The following is a 26,857-nucleotide window of genomic DNA, read 5'->3' as shown; positions in this document are numbered from 1 at the left end:
CCCCCACCCCCGTCTTCAGTAATGGAATTACAATGAAATAGAACTTGAACTAATATTTTGTAAAATGTTTATGAATTGAGTCGCAACAATGCCCTGCTTCCTTCTATATTACATGCTTTTTCTCCTCCTTTCCAGATAACATGGTTAGAAGGCCATTCTCTAGCACAGACAGTATTCACTTGCCTTTACATTCATAATCCAGATTTTATAGAGGATCCTGCCATGAAGGCATTTGCTCTGGGAATCCTAAAAATCTGTGATATTGCCAGAGAAAAAGTAAATAAAGCTGCAGTGTTTGAAGAGGTAAGTCTCGGTTCAGTGACTCCCCCCCCCCCACCAAGTATAGATGCTTCCCAGCTGCCACTGGAAATCTCCCCCCGCCCACCCATGGGTTCACATGTGAAGAGAACATGTGTTTCCATTCTACTGCATGTGTGGCTTGCCTAGATCTCTGGTGTGTTGGCCGCTACATCTGTTGTAGAATAACAAATTCAAATATTAGATATTAAAGTAGCTCAAAGATACCAAATCCTGCACACACCAAGATGATATGCTTTTCAAATAATTATATAAATATTTGCAGAATCATTTTAACTAAAATGCTTCTGATGCTCACTACTTGATTTTTTTGTTCTTGCTTGTAGTAATTCTGCTTGTACATTTCTGTATGCATTTTATAAAGTGCCTATAGTTTTGATACTCAAGTCACCAGATATCTTTCACCAGGACCAGGTATCTTTCTTATATACATACAGAGATGCCAATAAAATTTTATTGATTTAATTGTTCAGCACTGTGCTGTTCAGAAGACTCTGGGAGCTTTAATTGGACAATGGACTCATTTTTATTGCTTTTAGTAGGACCTTGATCTGCAGCCTGGAAAGTAAGAGATTAGAGATATTTCCTATCCTGGAATTAGAAGTGATCCAGTGATTAAGTGGATAAACATTAAAGCTAAACATCTAAAAATTGGACTTAAAATTTAAAAACTAAAATTTACAAGTGTCCTGATTTTTTAATTTTTAAAATATAATTTAAAACTATATCTGAATTACGTTCTGATTTTGTCTTTTAAAGCAAAATAATTTTATAAAAATCTGTTTTTCTTGGTAAAGAAACTGTAAAGAAAACATCTTTGTCAGCCACTATAGAGTACAATAGTTGCATTTATATTCTGGCTTGATACTGGGAGGTAGGGACTAGCATGTAACTACTAGTGTCATTTAATGTCATCTGGGTAGCTTTCTACTCCTGTTTTATAACTTGGGTGACTTGCAGTGCAATCCTAGACATGTTTACTTCAAAGCAAGTCCCCCTGTGAGATTTTCTCAAAGAAAGTCTATAATATTATAGTCATAGCCTGCAATCCTAAATGCATTTACTAGTAAGTAAGCTCCAGTGAGCACAGTGGCTAATATCCTGACTAATAAAGCACCAATGCTTCTGAAAGGTTCAACTCAGTTCTGCTGCTGACTCAGTGGCCACCCTCCCAAAATGTCCCCACAGGTCATGCAGACCTTGGTAATATTTCTAGGTGACACAGAGGGCTTCCAGGGGAAGGAGAGGTTGTTGAAATTCTATCTCCCATCTACACACTCGCATCAGTGCAGTGTTGTCCTGGAACTCTTTCCTTGTTGCACTGGTTCTTCATTAGGATGTCAGCCACTGAGACTTACTTCAGAATATAGATGCATAGGTTCAGGCTGATTTTAAATGGTAAGAGCTGATGCCTGTAACAGTTAAGATTGTTCTGTAATTTGTAGCATATAAATATAATTCTATGGTGAGTGCAGTCTCATCCCAGTTTGGCATGAGCTCAAGTTTATCTAAAAATAAGTAATGTATTGCATATCATTTTCAAATACAATTAAACTTCTAGAGCAGTATGAAGTTATATAAAGATTCTGTTATAGCAACCAACTAGTATGCACTTTTGTTTAGAAGATAATTAAGTCCTAAACAATTTTTTTATTTAAATCAATCTTTTTTCTCTTTTTGACTTAAGTAATCTAAATTAGTACCTTAAATCAATCTACTCTGCTATTGGTGCATCATAGTGTTTTAATTTCAGGGTGTGGCTTGCTTCCTCAGTTACGATTTAAGGCTGTAGGGGACCATTATATAGTTAAATCAGAAGTCTGAGGGCAGGGCTTGGTTTCATTAAGGGCCCTTTCATCTATTCCATGATTTTTGAGCATTGGTTCATAGAGTGGAAAGACACTCTTCCACTTGTTTTATAGACCATGAATTCTCGCGAGTGGTACCGATTCAGTATAGCCATCTGGGCAGTATCCCAGATGAGGTCATTAGTGCTGAGTACTTATACTGTTATTCTAGGAAATCCTATGCAGCCCAGAATAGCTGTTTCCTAAAAGTGCTATAGGATTGTGATTTTTAACATCTTGCTCTGTCTTTCAGCATCTTGTGAATTTTAGCAATATTCTGAAAATACCTAGAGGCGTTGCTCCAAGTTAAACTGGATGTAGGGCTTGAATTTAGTGCAGACACTCTTTGAAGCAAGCTGCTGCTCTTGGTGAATATATTTTGGTGTTACCCATTAATTTTTCCTCTTGTTTAGGAAGATTTTCAGTCCATGACATACGGATTTAAAATGGCAAACAATGTGACCGATCTTCGAGTTACAGGTAGAACTCAAATAACTTATGGTCTCTTTTTCCTGAAGAATTTAGTGCTTTGGTTTCCATGAGTAAGGCTGCAATCCTATGTATTATTTATTGCTTTTATCCTGTTTTTCTCTTTGCACATTTAAACGCGGCTTACAAATAGGGCAAATGCAGTAATATCAAACAGCATTGTAAAACTAATACAAAATACTAGAACACGAGCACTAAAACTCATATTTAAATTACCAGTTAGAACAGCTGATTGTTTGCTTAAGTTAGTAACTAAAAATTGTAAATCAAACGCTTGTTAAAGCAAAGCCTTTCAAGGGCACCTAAAATATCCAGGAAGGGGGCAAAGTGGATTTCCGCAGGGAGCGTGTTCCATAAGCTTGGTGATGCCACTGTAAAAGCCCTATCTTTGTATTTGCCCATTTGATCTGCTTCAGTCAGAGGACACAGAACAGGGTCTCTGATACCAACTTTAAATGCAAGTCAGGCTTGTATGGGAACAAGCTTGTATGGTTTCGGGCTTTAAAAACCAACATCAACCCTTCAACTAGAAACAGACACCCAACAAAAATGAGATATGGTCAGAACAACACGCTTCTTAAAGTTATGTGCCTTGGACTATCTGGCAGCTACATCTTTTGGATCATTCTAAATTTCTGAACGACAAGGGATCCCTGTGTAGAGAGCATTGAATTAATTTAGCTTGGAGGTAACTAAGGCATGCGTAACTGATGCCTGGAAAGGCTGCTGAAAGGCACCTTTGGCTACTGCCACCATCTGGTTATCCAGGGAAATCAGTACTCCCAAGCTGTGTACCTGCTGCTTTAGGTGTATTGCAACTCCATCTAGAATAGGTCACACACTTCCTCTTCAAGATTGCCACTAACAATCACTAGTTTGTGATTGTCACAAGGTGACTAACAGCACCTTCATCTTGTTCTAAAGATGAAACGGAAGTCTCCCAACACTCTACTGGAACTGATCCTCCAGTAATGAGCAGAACCTCTGAAAGCACAGTAGTATGTAACCTCATCTCTGCAAGGCCACCAAAGGATATTGATGTCAATGGTACTGAAAGCTGCTGAAAGGTTTACTGCTCCATCCATCTCCCAGTGCAGGTTATGCACCTGCAGCAGGGCAACCAAAGCATTTTCAACTTTAAAAGCAGGCCAAAAACAGAGTTGGAATGGAGCTAAAGAACTCCAAGGAATAACTGGAGTTCTAAACAGGGCCACAGTTATTTATATTGCCTGGATCCAGATTCAACTTTTTCCGGAAGGTTGTTGGTACAGCCTCTTTAGAAGTACCAGTATTACGACAAATATTTATATACTGCTTTTCAACAAAAGTTCCCACAGCAGCTTATATAGATTAAATAAATAAATAAACAAAGGGCTCGCAATCTAAAAACGAAAAGAAGATTGACACCAGCAACAGCGACTGGAGAGATGCTGTGCTGGGGATGGTTAGGGCCAGTTGCGCTCCCCCTACTCAATAAAGAGAATCACCACTTTGAAAAGGTGCCTCTTTGCTCTGTTAGCTGGGGTTATTCTACCCTCCCTCAGTGTGGTGTTGGCCACCTTGGTGATCCAAACAGAGAGACTATTTATCTGAAATTAAGTCCTATTGAATTCAGTGGGAGTTGCGTATGAGTAGACATGCACAGTATTGCATTGTAAAATGTTTGCCTCAAAATATACTATCAAATTAGTAAATGTACACTGAAGTAATGACCTAGGATGTCGTTTTTTAGCTAGTGAGGATGGCGATTTGAAGTAGGATGGGAACAATCACCGAGTCACAAAAACAACTCCTATGTGGCGTTCAGGGGTGTGAACTGAATGCAACTTTTTCTTCCTAGGTATGCTGAAGGATGTTGAAGATGACATGCAACGGCGAGTAAAGGTATATTATTTGCTCTACATTTTAAAAAAAAAAATCCCTTGGAATGGTCTTACTGGTTACGCATAAACTTATAAGACCATTCTAATAAAATAATAGACTAATAAACATAACCAAGAATCTTTTTTATGACATTATTCTAAGTTTATTACATTTTTATCCCACCCAATGCTTAGGATGCCTTACTCCTCCCCGGTTTCATCCTTGCATCATCCCTGGAATGTTGGCTAGGGTGAGAGATGGCCTTCAGGAGAGCCCTTAAAACCTATTTGTCTGGCCTGGCTTTCCAGGGTTTTTAAATCTGTTTTAATATTCTAACCTGATTTTGGGGCTTTTAATCACTGTAATTGTTTAATTGTTGTTTTAAAATGTTTTTAAATTGTTAATTGTTGTGGTGTGTTTAATTTGTGTTAGCTTTTTATTGTTTTAGTGGTTTGTTTTAATTGTAAACCACCCTGAGCCATTTTGGAAGGGCGGTATATAAATGAAAGAAAGGAATGAATGAATGTAAGGGTAACTCGAGATGTGATGTTGGCAGCCGCGTTTGTTTTTCACACACAAAGCTGAGGGTGTATGTATCTGAACCACTCTGTACTGAATATGCAGCCCCCTACATTCTGATGCCCCAATCACTCTTCTCCCAGCCCAGCTTATTTCAGAGTACCGGGGTTGGAAGAAGAGTGTTTGAGGTGACGTAGTACAGTGAAGAAGGGCACTGGACGATGGGATTAGGGTTTCAGGCTCCCCTCATCCACAACCTCCTCGTGAAGTAAAAATCAGATTCCTCCCCTTAATACAGTATATGAGTAGGACAGACACACATAAGCAAACATATCTGCTGCCATTTCATTGGTTTGACCCTGGATGAGTGGAGAGTTGAATGTAGGTCTTTCTAAGTCTGATATTCTGTTCACTACACAACACAACATAATTTTGAGCTAACCAGACAGTACTTACAAATAGAAAGCACTCCCGGATTATCAGAAAGTGGTAGTTAATGAAATTGAACTGATGCTGGCCTGCAAAGGGGATGATAGTTTGGATCTGAGTCACTAAGAGCTGTGTGCAGAGAGCACTTGAGCATTTGCACAACAGGGCTAGGTGGTTGTTCTGTGCCTCCCAAAAATGAGTTCTTCAGAGTTGCACGACTGGAAGAAGGAAAGGCAGGTTGTTTAAAATTGTACCTCCCCCTTGTGTACACACAGAAGCATTCCCTGTGTGCAAATGCTTATTTTGATGTGACTCAGCATTTTTTGTTAGTACTACTTTTTCATATAATAATTTCTTTATTGTTCTGCAGTGAAGATAATCATGTTTCTTTCATCTTCAGAGCACTCGAAGCCGGCAAGGAGAAGAGAGAGATCCAGAAGTGGAGCTTGAAGTAAGGATGCTTTTGTGCTCTGTGAGAAGTGTTCCTTGAGCATCTTCCAGGAATAGGCTCTGAAAGGAGATGTAGCTTTTTGAGATATAAAATAAGAAATATACAAGATGATCAGTATATTTAGAATTGCAAGGCTGTTGGTTATTTGATGGGGTTGGGGGAGGACTTGAATTGAGCACCAGATTTAGTAGGAACCATTGACTGAGATCATACAAAACGTTTAGTAACTTAATATCGTCTGTAATAGTCTTGGAGCAATGAAGTTTTTATATTCGCAGTTCTAGTCAGAAAGAATTTAATTTAAAATGTTTTTATTTTCTTCAGGATTGTGAACAACATAATGGAATACATGTGAATTTAAAACAGAACTATGATAAATACTGTTGTTATGACAGTGGCTAAATCTTCTTTCAGAAAGTTTTGAAATTATTGGTTTTTGTGCTTTCTTCTTAATAGCACCAACAGTGCTTTGCAGTATTCAGTAGAGTGAAGTTTACCCGAGTATTACTGACTGTGTTAATTGCCTTTACCAAAAAAGAGGTATGACTACTTCCTTTTAAAAATAACTTTAGTGATGCTATAAAATATTGCTGCTTCATATGTTCAGGACAGATTGCAAATTGGAACTTCCATGTTTAAACATTTGATTGTCAGATATTGGGGGCAAGTAGGCTATTGCCTTATTGCCTTGGTTGTGGGGTAGCAACTATTGGACTGATCTCAACAGGCCTTTTTGAAATTTTCTCATCTGCAGGGTTTTCTGGGAGGCCTATTTCTAAAAGAAGCCATATTGTGTCATGCTGATCATTTTCAGAGTTTTATATGGAAGATGCATGTGAATTGCAACATGAGCAGGGATGCAAATAAAATAGTTTTAAATTACTTACATATGATAATGTTTATGCATCTTGTAGAACTGTTGTTAATGGACTGCATGCTAGAGTTTTATCAGTTAATATTCAATTAGTATGTGCTCATTACCTAGTAACACAAATACATACACAGATTATTTTTACTATTGCTCTTTACCAGACTAGTGCAGTTGCAGAAGCTCAGAAACTGATGACTCAGGCAGCTGACTTGCTTTCTGCTATCCACAACTCATTACACCGTGGCATTCAGGCGCAGAATGACACAACAAAAGGAGGTAAGCAAGTATCTTCAGAAGAGTTCTCTTCGCTCCTTTTTAATGCTTTGTTTACATTTCTCAATACTAAGATCACTTAATGAGCTGCAGTAATGCTTCTCTTAGTCTGATCTTTTGTCTTGCTATAAAATTTGAGCCACACTTATTACTGAAGATATGGATATCTTATTACTGAATGAAGTTTGTATGATGCATAGTTATTCATCATTTTAATGCATCTTGCTCATATATGTAGAATATTTACAGAATCTAGCTATGGTTCCCAGTGTCATCACGTCAAGGCATGTGGTTCCCCCCCCCCACTTTCCTCCCTGCCACCACATATTTGAAGGCTGCTCACATGAGCAGTCCTACCCAGGCTTGTGCAGCCTTACCAAGGTAGGGCTGCTCGTGTGAAGCGCTGGGATGGGGGCCAATTCTGGTGCTGCCCCGCCGGGTAGCCCGGGTCTTTCCCCTGAGATAAGAACTTGCGCACACCCTCTTGCCTCGCTTCCCAGCCGCGTCGCAACACAAATTGCCTGCAGTCCTGTTTGGGCTGCTGGTAACCCGTCCTACCATAGAAGCTGGGGGAAGGAATGTTCCGGCCTCTAGCATATCCTTAAGGTACCACACTGCTCGCATGGTGCATAATGGGATATCTGGAAACCGGGTGTCTTTTCCCTGCCCTGGGAATTGGCATGTCACTCACTACAGCGCTGATCGTGTGGACATGTGAGCGCCTGTAAAGAACCGGCGGTCATGTGGGGTGGGGAGGTAGGTAAGGTACTGCCTTCCCCACCCCCACCCCCCCTGACCCCAATATTATGGTTGTGTGCATGATCTTTTGATCTTTGTGGTGCATGATCTAACAGATTAGGAAGATCAAAGGCTAGTCAAAATTTAGCGACAATAACCCTATCTTTGACCCTATCTTCCAAAAGCTCTGCTGTGTCTGCTGCATGTAGACAAAGGGAATATAAGGGAGGGGTACACAAGCCAAATGTACATTAACATGTAAAATACGACGACTGGCTTATGTACAGGTGTGTGTGTGTGTGTGTGCACGCACACGCTTGTGTCCTTTAAAAAATTTTATTTGATTCCTATACCGCCTTTCCAAAAATGGCTCAGGGCAGTTTACATAGAGAAACAAATAATAAATAAGATGGATCTCCACTGTATATTTCTCCCTGTATATTTGCTTTCTGTGTTCAGATGGAACATAGCAGCTTCTGGAGATGCAGGCCACTTTGTCAGAGCACTGTGGACCACTCTTGCATTGCAAGTGTGGCTAGAATGATGCTATAAAGGTACTATGCTTGATGCCATAGATTTTTCCCATGACATCTTCTGGAGTTGGTATAAATGCTATAGAACAGAACCTTGTTGAGGCATTGCTCTGTGGACAATAATTAATTTATTAATTTATAATTAGTGCGTATAAAAGGGTTCCCTCTGAGAACACCAATACAAAGACCCCACAATTGTGGGGCATTGAATCATACCATGTATGTCTTTTTTGTTTTGTTTTGTACCTGGACTTTTTTCATTCAATACACTTGATGTCAAGTATATTATGCTTTAATTCTGTGTACCTTATGCTTTAATTCTGTGTACCTTAACTCAAATACCTTTTCTAATCATAATTTATATTGCTTAATTGACATGAAGAAATTACTTTAAACCAATACACTTAAACATAAATTGAAATTCTGTATTGCTTGATGAGTAACTTGATTTAAAAAAATCTGGTTTGATTGAGTACTTAATGGAAGTTAACAGTAACCGAAACTGTAACTTTTTTTTTTTTTAGATCACCCTATTATGATGGGTTTTGAGCCCCTAGTTAATCAGAGACTGCTTCCTCCAACTTTTCCTCGATATGCAAAAATTATTAAAAGGGAAGAAATGGTCAACTATTTTTCAAAACTTATAGATCGAATAAAAACTGTTTGTGAAGTAGTCAATTTAACTAACTTGCACTGCATACTGGTAAGTATCAACACTATTACTTGCCTTATTTATATGGATATAGGAGCATCTTTTCATAACAGTGGTACTGTGTGCATAATCTCTCCTAGAGCCCCTTTCCCTTTGATTTCTCAGTTTCTTGTTTCAGACACAAATAGGGATAATGTGCAAAGAATTTGGAGGCAAGCTAGTACTGGAGATCTTGCAATGATGACTTCAGTCATTGTATTTGGATAGGATTCAAGGATGCTTGTAACTTCTTTAGGTTATCATCGTATCTGCTCAGAACCTTCTCTTGCCAAACACATTCAGAGGGCAGCTACACTTGCCAAACTCACAATGGCATCTTAGTTACAATGTATTGGTTACTGTTGCAGTGTTAAAACTAATTAGTGTTGAACTAATCCTAGTTGAATTGGCTAAGAGCACCTCTGCTTCATTTAGTTTGCTCCTATTACTCACCTTAAATGTTAGTTTAGCATCTCAACAGCCTTCCTGAAATGTGATGGAAAGGAGAGGCAGAGACTGAAGTCATTCACATATTGGTGACACTGCATTCCAAAACCCTGTTTGTACAGTTGTGATTCCAGACTTACAAAAGGTGTTGTTGCTCACCTTTTGTAAGTCTGTGTTCATTCTTCTGCTTTCAGATCTTAAAGATCTGGCAGTTTCTTCTTTAGTGTGCATTGCATTGGTAGAAATGCAAATAAAGGAGTGGTGGTGAAATGACTACTGATGTCACATGGGTATTGATTGCTCACTAAAGCAGGGAGACCTCTGATATTCCTGTACATAATTCCTAGGGGATGGGGCTTTTCCTAGGGGTTGCTCTTCCAAGAGAAAGATTACAGGTTCCCCTGAACTGACTGCCTTATGCTCCCTCTCAGCTTTCTGGTAGTAGCTCCCTTATCCACACCAACAAAATGATTCAGGACAGGACAGAAATGTAGTTTGTTACAGAAGATTACCTTTTGAGTTCTTCTCAGAGTAGTCACAACTCAGTTGCAGAGTTTATTTCTGCTCATATCTGTAGTCCTGTGGATAGTGTTAACCTCAGTATTTTTTTCCCCCCAATTCTGTTCATAAACTAGGATTTTTTCTGTGAATTTAGTGAACAATCACCATGTGTTCTTTCAAGATCACTGTTACAGGCAAGTAGTAGATACCTTAATTCAGTAAAGTATTTCTAAGTGTTATGTTCATAACTGAATGAAGTAACAAAGCTACTATCTTTTTTAGACTACTTTCCTTGTAGATAACAAAAAGGTGTTTGGTACTCATCTCATGCAAGATATGGTGAAAGATGCTCTGAGATCTTTCGTCAGTCCTCCAGTACTGTCTCCAAAGTGAGTAGTGCAGTCTACCTCTTGGGGTCTGTATTTTCATACTCTTGTATTTGCACCAAATCCTAGAGATGCATCTGTCATCTGTCAACACAGCTATCTATAAAACACAGTATCTGCTGTTGCTTGTACATGCCACAGCACCATGTAGGACTGACACATCTGAAAATAGTTCATGAGCTTGCAACTTGAAAAGTCCTTGACTGACTACTGCATGATACTAGGCTAGGACTTGGATTCAGTTTCCGATTTTGCTTCAAAATTGGACATGACGGTTGGCAAGTCCCTTTGGCTCTGTCTACTCCAATATTCACTTGATAAATAGGGAAAATAATATTTAACTTCATCACCAGGGCAGTTGGGCATAATGATAGTCATGACCGTGTGATGCCAAGATCTTAAGTGTCACATAATCAGCAAGCACTGGAAGGTTTTTAGGTTGCAAGTATGCAAGAAGCACTTCTTCCTCTTCTTCTTCCTCTTCTTCTTCCTCTTCTTCCTATTATTTCTTGTTTACACAGTCAGACAGGTGTTATTGACTGGTTTGTTTTATCCAGACATCGAGTCCTTCCCAAGGACCTGGGATGCCAGAATTTTATTGTCAGTTGTTATAGATATCGTCACAGAATATAGGCTGTTCCCAGTAAAGCTGCTTTTTGTAATTGGCTGATGGTGATTTCTGTGGCCCCTATGGTGTTGAGGTGCTCTTCAAGGTCTTTTGGAACTGCACCCAGGGCGCCAATTACCACTGGGATTACAGGTGAAACTCGAAAAATTAGAATATCGTGCAAAAGTTCATTAATTTCAGTAATGCAAATTAAAAGGTGAAACTGATATATGAGATAGACGCATTACATGCAAAGTGAGATAAGTCAAGCCTTAATTTGTTATAATTGTGATGATCATGGCGTACAGCTCATGAGAACCCCAAATCCACAATCCCAGAAAATTAGAATATTGTGAAAAGGTTCAACAGTCTAGGCTCCAGGTGTCCCACTCCAATCAGCTAATCAATCCATAACACCTGCAAAGGGTTCCTGAGCCTTTAAATGGTCTCTCAGTCTGGTTCATTAGGAATCACAATCATGGGAAAGACTGCTGACTTGACAGTTGTGCAGAAAACCATCATTGACACCCTCCATAAGGAGGGAAAGCCTCAAAAGGTAATTGCAAAAGAAGTTGGATGTTCCCAAAGTGCTGTATCAAAGCACATTAATAGAAAGTTATGTGGAAGGGGAAAGTGTGGAAGAAAAAGGTGCACAAGCAGCAGGGATGACTGCAGCCTGGAGAGGATTGTCAGGAAAAGGCCATTCAAAAGTGTTGGGGACTTTCACAAGGAGTGGACTGAGGCTGGAGTTAGTGCATCAAGAGCCACCACACACAGACGGATCCTGGACATGGGCTTCAAATGTCGTATTCCTCTTGTCAAGCCGCTCCTGAACAACAAACAACGTCAGAAGCGTCTTACCTGGGCTCAAGAAAAAAAGAACTGGTCTGTTGCTCAGTGGTCCAAAGTCCTCTTTTCTGATGAGAGCAACTTCTGTATCTCATTGGGAAACCAAGGACCCAGAGTCTGGAGGAAGAATGGAGAGGCACACAATGCAAGATGCTTGAAGTCCAGTGTGAAGTTTCCACAGTCTGTGTTGATTTGGGGAGCCATGTCATCTTCTGGTGTTGGTCCACTGTGCTTCATTAAGTCCAGGATCAACGCAGCCGTCTATCAGGAGATTTTGGAGCACTTCATGCTTCCTTCCGCAGACGAGCTGTATGGGGATGCTGACTTCATTTTCCAGCAGGACTTGGCACCTGCCCACACTGCCAAAAGTACCAAAACCTGGTTCAGTGACCATGGGATTACTGTGCTTGATTGGCCAGCAAACTCACCTGACCTGAACCCCATAGAGAATCTATGGGGCATTGCCAAGAGAAGGATGAGAGACATGAGACCAAACAATGCAGAAGAGCTGAAGGCCGCTATTGAAGCATCCTGGTCTTCCATAACACCTCAGCAGTGCCACAGGCTGATAGCATCCATGCCACGCCGCATTGAGGCAGTAATTGCTGCAAAAGGGGCCCAAACCAAGTACTGTATACATATGCATGCTTATACTTTTCAGAGGTCCGATATTGTTCTATTTACAATCCTTGTTTTATTGGTTTCATGTAATATTCTAATTTTCTGGGATTGTGGATTTGGGGTTCTCATGAGCTGTACAATTATAACAAATTGTGATCATCACAATTATAACAAATTAAGGCTTGACTTATCTCGCTTTGCATGTAATATAGATTGGTTTTTCTTCTCTTGCAATTTTCTAAAATAATTTTGTCAGTCAGCAGCTGGTCTTTTGTGCCTCTGGTGTTCGGGCAATTTCCTTTCTGTTCAACTGGAAGCTGTTTGTTAGTTAATAAGTGTTGCATGACTTCATCTGCTATTATTCCAGTTAATATTTTGAACATGGTTGGCAGACAGGTTATCGGTCTATAATTAATTGGAACTGCACCTTTTGCTGGGTCTTTCATGATGAGATGAGTTTTTCCAGTTGTTAGCCATTGTTCAATATCACCTCCTTGCAAAATGTGATTGTTTTGATAGTTGTTTATGAAGGCTTGTTAGGTGTTTAAGCCAAAAGCCATGCAGTTCATCGTCGCCTGGAGGAGTCCAATTTTTAATTTTCTTTGCTCTTTCACTTATTAATTCTGGTGTTATTAGATCTTGCATTTGTTGGTTACATTTTTTGACCTCTTTCATCCAGCCTGCTTTTTAATTATAATATATTGGATTGTCCCATAATTTCCCCCAGAATTGCACTGTTTCTTCTTTATTTGGTGTTTCTGTGTTTGTTGCAGTTTCTCCTTCTATGCTTTGGTAGAAACATCTGTGATTCGACTGGAATTGGAGATTCTGCCTGTGTTGTGTAATTCTGGCTTCATATCTGCTAATCTTCTTTGACACTACTGTTATTTGCTGCTTTATGATTTCCAGGACTTCTCTAATTTTCCTTGAATCTAGGTGGTATTTTTGGATCAGATGCTGTTTGGTGTTTTCATTCTTCAGCTTCTTGTCTTTCATATCTTTCAATTTACTAGCATCTGATCTAAGCCTGGAGATTTTATTTTCTAATCTAATCTTCCATTTAGGTGATGTACTACTTTCTTTTTTTACAGGTCCATTGATCTTATATCCGGCTTTTGTGTTGTTATTGTTGCTGCACTGTACATTAGTTGGTTTGTTTTTTGCAAATTCTTGGTTGTTTTTTCTGCAAGTGCAGCATTTACATCTTTTAATACTTGAGCAAGTTGTTTTTGGCAACTGTTTTTAGAGCTGGAAGTCGAACCCTGGTGGTTGTTTGGTTCATGTGCTCAGTTATTTTTTGCTTTAGTTCTTGTTGCTTTTCTTTTAAACGGTATTCGGGTTTTTGAGGTGAAGGCAAAGGGGAGGTTGCCTGGTTTAGATTTTGAAACAGTTCAGCAACAATGGCATCCCCTATTTCCAACACCTCCTCCACCTGCGCCTGAGCAACTGCTTCAGTTGGTGGTAATTCTTCTTCCATATCTTGAGCCTGTGTTGCTCTTTGCAGTTCTTCCAGCTCAACTCCTGTGAATACTTTATTTCTTATTATGTATCTTCTCTGGTCTGCTAGCCTTTGTTCTGTTATTTCTGTATCTGGATGCTTCTCTTTCCAAATTTGGTACATTCTTTTTAAATAACCTCTTCTAGTTGGACTAGACTTGTAATAGCAGATCATCGCTTCACACCATAACACGAGCACCACACACGTGGTGGTGTGAAGCGTTGTAGTGGTGTGAAGCGCATTTCTGGCTTGATCTATGAAGAAACGAGGCGTTTTGAAGGCTTTTCTGGAGAATGTTATTCGTGATGTGGTGAGCGTGCTCACCTCACTGAGCACGCGAAGAGAAAGACTGTGACTGCTATGGATGTTGTTTACGCGCTGAAGCGCCAGGGTCGTACTCTGTACGGTTTTGGTGGTTAATTACCAAAACTTAATTAGCAAAACTTTCAAAGCATTTAACATCGCTTCACACCACCACAACGAGCCAAGCGACGAATAGCGGGCTTTGTAATGCCTTGGATGTTATCGCGAAGAACTTTGCGGTGCCTATTATTATTATTATTATTAATTCAATTTCTATACCGCCCCTATACCACGTAGCCATCCCTCTAACTTCATGGTGTAGTTCTGCACTCAGAATCCCCAAGCTCTTTATACTATGAATTGCTTTGCAAGAAAAAGATCTGATAATGGGCGAAATCATTTGCACATGTTTTCAGTATTAAAGTTTACAGATCACCTTGGACCAGGCTTAACTGGTTCTGCAGTCAATATAGCATAACCAGAGTCATGATTCCAAGTAAAATCTTTCTCTTTAGGACAATGTGAGTCTGTCTAATTTTCATTTTAAATAACTTTGTTCTCGTATAGGTGTTGTCTTTATAACAACCACCAGGCGAAGGACTACATTGATTCCTTTGTGACACACTGTATTCGGGTGAGTGTTACGAAATATTTCAATACCTACTGGCTCCTTAAATATAAAAGTATTCATAATGAGGATTTATTTTTGTGTGACAGAGCCCATCCTCCATTTGAATGCTTTCCCTGCAGCCTTTCTAGCAGCAGCTGTTTTGAGAGATCAGGCCTTGGCACTTTCCTTCTACCCCTCGCCAAATCAAGTATAGAGCTTAATGGGCAAAAGAGGAGTCTGAATCGTCTCTAGTAGGAGAGTTCTTGTAAGAGGGAATTGGCTCAAGTTCCTTTCCCACCATTCTACAGTGGGTCGGATGTTAAGGCCCTGGACACTCCCACCAGCTAGCAAACCTCTGCCTCAAGAGCTCTTATCCCTCACCAGTTTAGTTAGCAAGTAGGAATTGGCCTTAACCCTGGATTATTACAGGGTAAATGTTAGAACTTGCTGGGCTCCTTGGCCAGCTCCCAGATCTGCTGCTTCTCGTTTGATAAATAACATATGGTTTTGGTAACTAAAGTGTATGCAGCTTTATTTTTGTATTCTGCTACACCCCAGAAAATGTGGTCTAAACAAGCACTCCACAGAATGCAAGCTGGGAGAGCGCACTCAATATAAATTTTGGGGCTCTAGTATTAATGGCTATCTTTTACTGTGCTAGAGCCTTATCTGAATAAATGAAGTTAAGGATCATGAGGGGATAAGAAATTGCATGCACCTGTCCACATCATAGAGCATCATTCAAAACACTTTCTTTGAAATGTATAGCATCAGATGGAATACGTTCCTGTATATGCTTGTTTCGGTGCTATCTTGAATATGGCTGGTTCTATGGCACACAGCCAGTGCATATGCTCAGGAACTGGCACCCTCCCTACCTTCTCAAAAGTCATTGTCGGTGGTGAGCCAGGAGTTCAGCTCTCCCTGTGCCTTAAAAGAGTCATGAATGACACTGATTTTCACAGTGGTATAGTGTCAGCCTGTCTCTACTTTACTTCTGTTATGTTCTTAAGATATGTCTCTTAGGATGTGTAGGATATGGGCGGGGGGGGGGACTAAGGGTCAAACATTAACCATTATTTCTTTTTTCCAGCCATTCTGTAGTTTGATTCAGATTCATGGGCACAATAGAGCTCGTCAGAGAGATAAACTTGGTCATATTCTTGAAGAATTTGCTACTTTGCAGGATGAGGTAAATTACTGGGCAGACAGAATATTCCACACTGTGATATCATGAGGACGGCTTTGTCTTCAGTCCTGTTTTATTTTCCCAGCTGTTGTGACCACAAACAAGAATTCTGAACAGTCAGCTTCCACTGAAGATTTGGAAACCTTGGGCAGGGTTTCAGTAGTTGAGTTATATGCTGTTTAGTGAATGTTGACAGCATTTCAACAGCTCACAACAGATTGCCTTGGAAATAAGCTGCTGCACTCCCCCCGCCCCACCACCTAATTTTTTTTTTTTAAATTGAGAAATCTCAGCTAATTTCTGAGCCAATCTGGATTAGAAAATCTCCTGTGAGTTCCCAAGGTAGTTGTGGTGTGTGTGTTGACATTATTTAACAAGCAAATAGTGTTTTAAATAGTAATTTAAAAATACTGACAGAATGACAAAGCACACCAGGCATATTAATGTGTAAATATATAACATAGTATAAGCAAGAGAAACAGTTGCCTGCTGCTGCCACAGTGGTAAAATACGTCAGTAATGGAGATTAAAAATTTATTGAATGCTAAAGACATCTACATATTAGGAAACAGAATTCTAGGATGTGTCAGCTTCTGGGTAATACAAACAGCAGAAAACAAAACCTGTTTGGATTTGACAATATCAAGGCATAAAAAAAGAATCTAGTTGCTATATACTAATGTTGTAATATAGTAATAAAACTGGATGGTTGAAAATCCAATACATCTCTATGTTCTTATAAAATAGATGAAAAATGAACAATAAAATTTCATTAAAATAGTCTCTGCTGAAAAGATAGAATCCAATAGTTCATGTCCAAAATATGTCCTTAGAAAAAAATGGGGAAAGTGCTGACAGATGCTCCAAAGTAATCCCAGTGTTGCGTTGTTGTTGAGATAAGTGTCAAATATTGATTTTTCCCAATTTCTAATCAGTCTTGCCAAACATGTTTCAACCAGAATGCCTTCATCAGTGGTGATCTTTAAAAATATATTGTAATGTAACCATGTAAATTTTTTTAAAAGGGCCACTATAGAACTAAACAAATTGTACAAATCATACAAAATAATGTGTCTGAATAGCGACTGGTACCACAAATAAAAACGTTTATATGAATTCCCATACAAACACTCCTAAGTAAGCTGAATTGGGTTAACTGAATTAGCTGTATATCCAACATGGAACTAGCCAAAATATACATAATTAATTTTAATATATAATATATTTAAGTGTCATCTGGGAATGGCAATAACTACAATATGTGTGGATTTTGGCTCACCTTTTTAATGTTCTGGTCATGATATCCTCTGCTGGATGGTTTTTTTAACATTCTGTTTTATGAGAATCTGTCACACTTGTTTAAATGTCAGCTTTGAGTCTAATATGTGAATGCAGGTATGAAGACTAAAATTTGTTGTTGAATTTGTGAATGTGATACTGGATTTGAACACACTCTTTCTACTTGTTAGGCAGAGAAAGTGGATGCAGCACTTCACAGTATGCTACTGAAACAAGAACCTCAGAGGCAACACTTGGCGTGCCTGGGCACTTGGGTCCTTTACCATAACCTTCGCATTATGATACAATACCTACTGAGTGGATTTGAGCTGGAGCTCTACAGTATGCATGAATATTACTACATATATTGGTAAGAGGCTCAATTGCTTGGAAGCTGGAAGGGAGTATTTCCCAGAATCCTGTTAATTAGGTACAGGGCATTTCACTTGTACCATACATGCATGTTATGGGAAGCCATAAACTAGATTTTTATTTTTATTTTATTTTTTTACATTTTATATCCCGCTCTTCCTCCAAGGAGCCCAGAGCAGAAACTGGTAACAGTTTTCTGTAGATTGCAAGGACGTCTGCTGACTCTGAATTGGTTGGTGCTCCCAAGTGAAATTACATAATATGTAATATGCATTGGGTAATATGCATTGGGTAATTTCTCTCTCTCTTTCTATGGAATATCTATTCCCTTACCTATAGGGAATATATATATAGTTGTTCTCCCTATTTCTGTAGGCTTGTACTTCAAGTACGGTGCTCTGGTGAGCGCACACAATCATTCTTAACTGGGACAGCTTGTAGAGACCTCCTGACTGGGATCCAAGAAAGGAATCCCAGCATGTACAGGTTAGGATAATTTGTGCAGCTTGTCACTCCCAGAGCATCATAACTTGGCAGTGGGAGTTGTAGGGAGTATTACTATTATTAAATTTTTTGTATTGATTTTAAGCAACAAAAACTGTCAAAGGTTTACATAGAAAAAATAACAAGGTGTTTCCCAGTCCCCAGTGGGCTCACAATCTTAAAAAAAAGAAAAACATAAAGTAGACATGATTAACAGCCACTGGAGGGATGATGTGTTTGGATTGATTAGGACCAGTTGCTCTTCTCCTGCTAAATGTAAGATAATCACTACTTTGAAACATATATCTTTGCTCAATTAGCAGAGGCTAGTGCTAGCAAAGTCACCTTAAGTGGCGCAGCAGGGAAATGCTTGACTAACGAGCAGAAGGTTGGTGGTTTGAATCTACACTGGTACTATATTGGGCAGCAGCGATGTAGGAAGATGCTGAAAGGTATCAACTCATACTGCACGGGAGGAGGCAATGGTAAACCCCTCCTGTATTCTACCAAAGAAAACCACAGGACTCTGTGGGTGCCAGGAGTCGGAATGGACTTGACGACACACTTTACCTTTTTAGTGCTAGCAAAGCTCTTACTGCATGCATTGTTGTTTCTGTGTATTCATGTCCCTTTTCTTTCCTCTGCATTCTGAAAATATGTCTTTGTAGGTTGCAGGATCCTCAGGGACATATTTCTGGGAGGCAGAGAGAACTACAGAGAGAAGAGGGGGATCGGCATAAATTGCTTCTTACCAATGCATGCATGAAACATTATTTGGCCCAAGTAATGCTAGTCTGGATGTCAGCATTCTCTTCTCAGGTTACACATTCTATTAAAACTAATGAATAGGATATTTTGTTTCAAAAAACTAAAACAAGATTTTATTTACAGCATGGCTGTAGTCTTGGCAATATTTTACAATGTAAACATAGTAGTAACATTCAGATGTTAGTGTTCTTTTTTTCCAGGTAAATATTCTGAAAGGTTGTCTTAAGTAATGCTAACAAATTGTTTCTAATGATGAAAACACAAGGTCATTCTCTGCTGCTGCCTCCGAGGACCTCTCCTGTGTGAGTTATACTCTCCCATGTGGCTTGAAGCAGGAGTATGTTAATTAGATTGAAGCCTTTAAGAATCAGATGTGCATCTGGATGTGCACACAGTTCTTTTAGTCCTGTTTGGCTCAAGGCAGATCTGGATAGTAGTTCTAGGCATTCATAACAGTGGGTTCTGCACCTGCGCAGATCAGCTTCAGTTAGAATTCGTTTGCTCCTTGTGATGCCCACAATCGCCCTGCACGTAGTGGCAGATGGGAGTCCTCTTACTCAGTTTCTTGCTGACTACCATACGGATCAGTCCTCAGAAACAGCTTGCTCCTCAAAGTAAATCTCTACTCATTTACTCCTTAAATCGACTACTGGAACGGATTTAACTATTCTTTTGGATTCAAATTCCCAAGCGGGATGGGGGCATACGTTCCATAATGGACCTTCGTTGGCTAAACCAATTCATAGAGGTACGGAAACTTTAAATGACAACGTTGCAAGCCATCCTTCCACTACTCCATGCAATGGATTGCAACGCTCGACCTGAAAGATGCATACTTCCATGTGGGGATATGGGACAGTCATTGCAAATTTATCCGTTTCACATTGGGGGCGGAGATCTATCAATACAATGTCTTGCCCTTTGGTCTAGTCACTACTCCAAGGGTTTTCACAAAATGCGTAGCGGTAATAGTGGCCTATCTGAGAACGCAGGACCTATGTGTATACTCTTATTTAGACGATTGGCTTCTGACAGCCAAGACACAACAGGAACTCTTATCCCACATAACTTTGGTAATGACTCTATTGAAAGATCTGGGAGTCCAGATCAATTGGAAGAAGTCATTTTTGACACCGTCCACTTGCCTGCAATACATCGAGGCACGGCTGGATATGGTGACTCAAATGGTGTATCTTCCAGAGGGCCACTTCCAACGCATATGATCCCTAATCAACTCTTTTCATATGACACCGTTACAAAGGGTGTGAGAAGCAGAAGTACTGCTTGGCCTCATGGCGTCTTGTACCACAACAGTCCCTTATGAGAGACTGAGGCTACGCATATGGCAACAATGGTTCCTTTGAGCGTACCACCCATGAACCAAACCACAATCCAAGAAGGTACTGCTCCCCCAAAATGTACTAGCCTCCTTACAGTGGTGGATGGAGCAGGACAGATTACTAAGAGGGTACCCTTCAGGACACCACAACCCACCATTATGGTGACATCAGATGCCTCAATGACAGGGTGGGGAGCCCACTTAAACAAACACACAGCACAAGGTCTATGGTCTCCATTAGAAGCTCGATATCGCATCAACTACTTAAGAGCTCCTGGCGGCGTACAAGGCTCTTCAGACATTCCAAAACCAAATAATGGGTTGTGAATGCAAATGCAAATGGATAGATAGATAGATAGATATAAGTTTATTCGGTCATTGACCAGCAAACATTTACAATAAACCAGTACGTATTTTACAAATAATATAACAAAACCTGGCCATAACAGAGATAATATGAGTGTACACATTAGTTAAAAGATAACTTAAATAAAATTTATCAGACCGGCCAGGCAAATTATCTAACATAGGAGATATAAGTCTTAAACGGGGTTCACTATAAAAATCACGATACAGAATAACATGCGAGGTGGATTCTATAACCCCTTTGCCACATGGGCAATGTCATAAAAATAGAACTCCCTTAAACCTGCCATCCAATACTGCTGTAGGAAGAACATTTAAACACACTAAAGTGAGGGCTCATCTAAATTTAGGGACAAGCACCACATCAAAATATTTAGCTGTTTTAAGATTAATAGCTTGACTCCCTAAGTATAAACGGTGCTTGATCCACGCACCTTCTTGTTGAACTTCTATATCCAGGACACGTTGCTTAACTAACTTCCTGGCTTGCTCAATTCCTACAGTATGCAAATCCTCTACGGAGAGGCCAAAGAAAGAAAATTTACTCAACACAGCTCGTTTTCAGTAGGGATGAGCCTGGACCGGTCCAGAGGCCTTTCTGAAGGCCTCCGAACCGGTCTGGACATGAGGGCGGTCCGGCACTGGTGTGGGGGGCTCTTTAAGGGTGGGGGACGGTGTACTTCCCCCCCGCCACTTCCCCCCCCCCCGGCGCATTCGTCTTGTAAAGTTTTTGGGGTGGCACGATACCTCCCTGCCGACCCTTCCCCCAGTTGTCGGCAAAAGGCTTCAAAAAGCCTTTTGTGCATGCGCACGTCACGTCTCTGTGTCACGTGCGCGTGTGTTTCACAGAGACGTGACGTGCGCACGTGCAAAAGGCTTTTTGAAGCCTTTTGCCAACGACTGGGGGAAGGGGCGGCAGGGAGGTAAGTACACCCCCCCCCTTAAAGAGACCCCCACACCAGTGCCGGACTGCAGCTCCGCAGTTCCATGCACATCCCTAGTTTCCAGCTCAAATTAAAACCATCATTCATAGCCAAAGAGGCTAAACCCGCCTGTCCAAAACTCAATTTTAACCAAAATCGAAAGATACAGCACCAGTATAAGGATTCGAGCCTAATAAGCCCAACTTCTCTTCTGATGACAGCATTTGGAGCACAACACGGTACCTGCAAAATGCATCTAATAAACTTAGTCTAGATAGTCTCTAGTAGGGCAAAATTACTTGCAGGTCTCAGTTGGGCTCCATATAAGAGCAAAGGCAGTACTTTGGCTGTATAAAGTCTCACTGTCGCAGGTATAAAAGCAGCACCATGTGTAAATGATAAGATTTGATCTTATTTACAACCCATTGAGCAAGCTGCCTGATGAAGTTAAAATGGGCATTTCTAGAGCCAACAGAGTGAAACGTAAACCACACAGGAGATGTCCTTGGATGTAGCAGCAAGAAGACGCATTCACGGTAAGTGAACCAGTGCTCCGTTCTATGTGTAAATTGGAGCTTATGTTTAAAATTTGGTGCTATATACAAGTGAAACTCAGAAAATTAGAATATCGTGCAAAAGTCCATTAATTTCAGTAATGCAAATTAAACGGTGAAACTGATATATGAGACAGACGCATTACATGCAAAGCGAGATAAGTCAAGCCTTAATTTGTTATAATTGTGATGATCATGGCGTACAGCTCATGAAAACCCCAAATCCACAATCTCAGAAAATTAGAATATTACATGGAACCAAGAAGACAAGGATTGAAGAATAGAACAATATCGGACCTCTGAAAAGTATAAGCATGCATATGTATTCAGTACTTGGTTTGGGCCCCTTTTGCAGCAATTACTGCCTCAATGCAGCGTGGCATGGATGCTATCAGCCTGTGGCACTGATGAGGTATTATGGAAGACCAGGATGCTTCATTAGCGGCCTTTAGCAATTCTGCATTGTTTGGTCTCATGTCTCTCATCCTTCTCTTGGAAATGCCCCATAGATTCTCTATGGGGTCAGGTCAGGTGAGTTTGCTGGCCAATCAAGCACAGTACACTGTATACTTTTCAGAGGTCCGATATTGTTCTATTCTTCAATCCTTGTCTTCTTGGTTCCATGTAATATTCTAATTTTCTGAGATTGTGGATTTGGGGTTTTCATGAGCTGTACGCCATGATCATCACAATTATAACAAATTAAGGCTTGACTTATCTCGCTTTGCATGTAATGCGTCTGTCTCATATATCAGTTTCACCGTTTAATTTGCATTACTGAAATTAATGGACTTTTGCACGATATTCTAATTTTCCGAGTTTCACCTGTATGATTTAAAAGTAATAATAATCCAAAGTTACTATGTCAAGAAAATCATTTGACAGCTAGTTATTTGCTCTAACAGAGTTAACTTGATTTTTTTCACGTTAAATTTCTTCACATAAAGAACTCTGCCTTAGCCATATCAGAAAATAACAAGTTGATCCTAAATTTAGTTCTTTCTACTGTAGGTATCTCTCTGAATTTCTCTATGCCTGGTTAATGTCCACACTCAGCCGTGCTGATAGCTCTCAAATGGCAGAAGAAAGAATAATGGAAGAGCAACAGAAAGGTCGGAGTAATAAAAAAACAAAGAAAAAGAAGAAAGGTATAAAATACTTTTGAGAACTAGCTCTATCTCATCTGGGGTCTCGGTCTGTTGTTAGTACACCTGAACCTAACTAGTTGTCTGACCATTCATGTAGTCGTCGTCATAAGTATTTGTGCTGTGGATATGTAAGCCACTGAGTTTATTTCTAAGTGCAAATGTATAGCCCCCCTGCCGCACACACACACTTTATTTTTAGTTGAAGAATGAAAAAAATTCAGAAATTGGGTATGGACTAGATGTAGTCGTACATCTGGAATTATGGGTCTTCCTTTTTATTGTGCTTCTCCATTCAGCAGCAACTACTTCAGCATTTGGTCCAGTATGGCCTTGCTGATGGGCCATCAAACTCCTATTTCATCTACTGACCACTCAGTTCAGCCTTTTTTGTTATCATAGCAATTTCCCTCGGCCATATCTCCCCACACCAGTTCTGCACACCCATTCTTTTGGATTACTGCAATTGTGTAGAACTAGGTGTAAATGTAAATCAACTTTTGTGGGGATGGAATTTTGCCTGGAAAGAGTTAACATGATTCCTGTTCACCAGCATGGTCACATGATCCTGTACTAGAAGTAAATCTAACTCTTGATCTCTGAGGTGACCCATGTTCCCTCACAACTGGGTCTTCTGTGCCTGCATAGTAGCTCCGCGGAGAAATACATAGCTCTGATATGTGCTCTCTGGCATTACGAGGCACGAGGGAGTGCCTGTTAAAATAGGCGGGAGAGCATATTCTACTTCAGTTCCTTCTCGTCCGCCATGCTTGCTGCAACGTGAAGCTTCCCTGCTCTGCTTCTCTGTTAGTTCCTGTGAGGAAAATTGTTCTTTAACACTGTCCTGTGTCACTTCCAAGAGATATGTGGGGAATTTTGCTTTATATCAATGACATTTTGTATAATTTTATGGTAACATATTTTTAATTCATTGAATTTGCAGCTCGTCCTCTGAGCAGAGAGATCACTATGAGCCAAGCCTATCAAAACATGTGTGCTGGGATGTATAAGGTGATGTATAATGGGGTTGTGACTGTAAAATATGGTGTGTGTTTTTTTTTTAAATGGCTGTTCATTACAGAATTCATGTAAGTTTCTTCTGCCCAGTTTCTAGGCCTTCTGTGCCATCTCCCATACCATTCCTGATGGTTTCCTGACCTTCGGGTGCAGCTTTTTAGTGGGGTGAGAGAGGCGGGAAAGATCCCATATGTGAGCAGACCATTGCTCTGCCCAAACAATTCTGGATCTAAGCCTATGCTTGTTTTCAAGACTAAGATAAAATGCTGTTTAAACTCAGATAGCAATTAAATGCATGGAAATTTGCTTACCTTGCATTCTTTCTTTTCTTTGTGATGAAAGTAAAACTAATACATGCAGTTGTTTTCCATGTGACCGGTGTCAGTGTAGTGTTTCTGCTCATCCTAATCCAGTGGGCTGGTTCAAAAGTAATGGGGAAGCACAGTTAAGCCTGTTTGCTCACAGTGCTGCTGAGGCTCTGGAGTGCCCACTCCCCCTTTCTCCATGCCCACCCAAGGGTCTGCTTCCAGTTATTATAAAATAAACCACAATCAGTTGTGAGATCCAAACTGACTGATCTTGGTTTATTCTCACCTATTTACTTGAAACTAGCTTTGATCTCTATGCAAGGATTATAGTCAGTTGCAGATGTTTGAAATAAACTAGGATCTGCAGCTGCCTTTAATCGTTGCGTACAGATCACAGCTGCTTTCAAGTAAATAGGTGAGAATAAACCAAGATCAGTCTGTTTGGATCTTACAACTGATTGTGGTTTATTTTAAACTAACCGGAACACTTATTAGGGCAGATGATGGAGGGAGCATGCACTTCACAAGTACTGGGGACACTGTGCAGGACCAGGCTTAACTGTGGTTCACGTTTATGTTTGAATCAGCCTCATGTAATTACTGTGGTCACTGAAGTGCCTAGTTTGGCACATTATTAAAGAAAGGTAGATCATACTTCTCTCAGTGATTGGTTGATGGAATCCAAGTGTGCCAGATTTCATTGTATTATATTTACTTTTAACTCGGCATTTTTTGTATATGTAGCAAAGCTGTTGCTGATATCTTGTGACACACACATCTCTCATTTTGCTGGTTTCTCTTCTTTTCCTGAAGACTATGATTGCTTTTGATATGGATGGCAAAGTAAGAAAACCGAAGTTTGAACTCGATAGTGAACAAGTTCGGTACGAGCACAGGTTTGCTCCATTCAACAGTGTCATCACACCACCACCAGTACACTATTTGCAGTTCAAGGTGAACCATAGTAATATTATTACATATTGAATGAAAGCTTTAAAAAATAGTTTAAGGACCAAAATTTTGTCTTCCTTGCACATCATTATTGATGGGATGTAATTTCTCCCTTGGACTGGAGGTATGCCATGATCTGTTGGGAATCCTCCATGCTCAATAGATAAAGCACATATCAGACATTCCCTGCTTGCCTGCCTTGGAGTAGGCAGCATGGACACTGCTATGGACACATGCTTAGAAATGAAATAAAAGAGAGCTTGGGACATATTTTTACACTCCATTAGAGCGGCAAAATAGAGTGCTTGCCTCTTTTATGTTTGAACAAATTATCATTGCTCAGCTGTGGGGTTATGTGAGAACTAAGGTGTAAATCTTTACAAATTGTTCTGCTTCAACGTGTTGCCAAATCAAGCTGCATTTAGTAGCACAAATCATAGATCTGATGTTCTTTTGAAATGGCGCTAGAAACTATAATAGAAGTTTATTCCTTATTTTTTGGCAATTATTTTAAAAGTTCTTATTTAATATTTAGGAAATGTCTGATCTAAACAAATACAGCCCCCCTCCTCAGTCTTCTGATCTTTACATGGCTGCTAGCAAACACTTCCAGCAAGCAAAAATGATACTGGAGAATATTCCTAGCCCGGATAATGAGGTGAGATACTAAACCAGTAAACATTGCAATGGCCTTTATTAAAATCTGCAAGGAACCAATGAAACCTAATTTCCTTGGTTGATGATAGGATCCAGGATGATTATGATATTCAGGAGCAAGGAAGGTACATGCAGATCTATGTCTAACTTTGCTAGTATGAATCCTTATTAGCAGCAAATGTACTGCCACACCCTAAATACTTGAAGCCTAAAGATTTGGGTGGCTGTCTTCTGGGTTGTCCTTGAATAGGCAAATGGGTTGTCATAGGATTCATCTTGATGAGCTGTGAGAGGTTCTGTCTGCCTTGCCCTGCCCCCCAACATTTCACTTTGTCCAAAGCTTTTGGCAGGGGCCTGTTCTGTTTTGCTGTTCAGTACTAATTTTTAGTTCTCTCTTCTCTTTGTGTGTACTCCTTATTGTTCTAGATGTCTGAGCCCTGTTTAGCTAACAGTTGTTTTCCCACTAATTGTCCTACAGCAGCTTATTTATTTATTTTTATTCAATTTTTATACCACCTTTCATAATTCATCTCAAGGTGGTTTACAAAAGATAAAATACAACACAATTCCATAAGTTACATTTAAAACCTTAAAATCAAACAAACATTAGAATCATAAAATGCCTAGAAACAAATGCAAGAAAGCTGAGAAACCTGGAGCCTC

At 39.9% G+C, this 26,857-nt stretch overlaps 1 protein-coding gene across 1 annotated transcript in view; it reads left to right on the top strand.

The window, feature by feature from the left end:
• Positions 1-26,857, top strand: part of NAA35 (N-alpha-acetyltransferase 35, NatC auxiliary subunit) — a 43,632-nt gene that overhangs the window by 7,305 nt on the left and 9,470 nt on the right. The window contains exons 6-21 of the mRNA XM_053293764.1: positions 136-303; positions 2,579-2,645; positions 4,495-4,538; positions 5,866-5,916; positions 6,373-6,456; positions 6,949-7,063; positions 8,856-9,034; positions 10,105-10,164; positions 10,253-10,359; positions 14,802-14,868; positions 15,938-16,036; positions 17,503-17,681; positions 23,128-23,264; positions 24,205-24,272; positions 25,400-25,540; positions 26,073-26,195. Of these exons, the coding sequence (XP_053149739.1) occupies positions 136-303; positions 2,579-2,645; positions 4,495-4,538; positions 5,866-5,916; positions 6,373-6,456; positions 6,949-7,063; positions 8,856-9,034; positions 10,105-10,164; positions 10,253-10,359; positions 14,802-14,868; positions 15,938-16,036; positions 17,503-17,681; positions 23,128-23,264; positions 24,205-24,272; positions 25,400-25,540; positions 26,073-26,195 (1,689 nt within the window). The remainder of the gene's footprint in view (positions 1-135; positions 304-2,578; positions 2,646-4,494; positions 4,539-5,865; positions 5,917-6,372; positions 6,457-6,948; positions 7,064-8,855; positions 9,035-10,104; positions 10,165-10,252; positions 10,360-14,801; positions 14,869-15,937; positions 16,037-17,502; positions 17,682-23,127; positions 23,265-24,204; positions 24,273-25,399; positions 25,541-26,072; positions 26,196-26,857) is intronic.

The sequence above is a fragment of the Hemicordylus capensis genome, chromosome 2, assembly GCF_027244095.1.
Source record: "Hemicordylus capensis ecotype Gifberg chromosome 2, rHemCap1.1.pri, whole genome shotgun sequence".
NCBI classification, from domain to species: Eukaryota; Metazoa; Chordata; class Lepidosauria; order Squamata; family Cordylidae; genus Hemicordylus; species Hemicordylus capensis.
The sequence above is the reverse complement of the archived record's forward strand: the minus strand, read 5'-3'. Positions and strand labels throughout refer to the sequence as shown.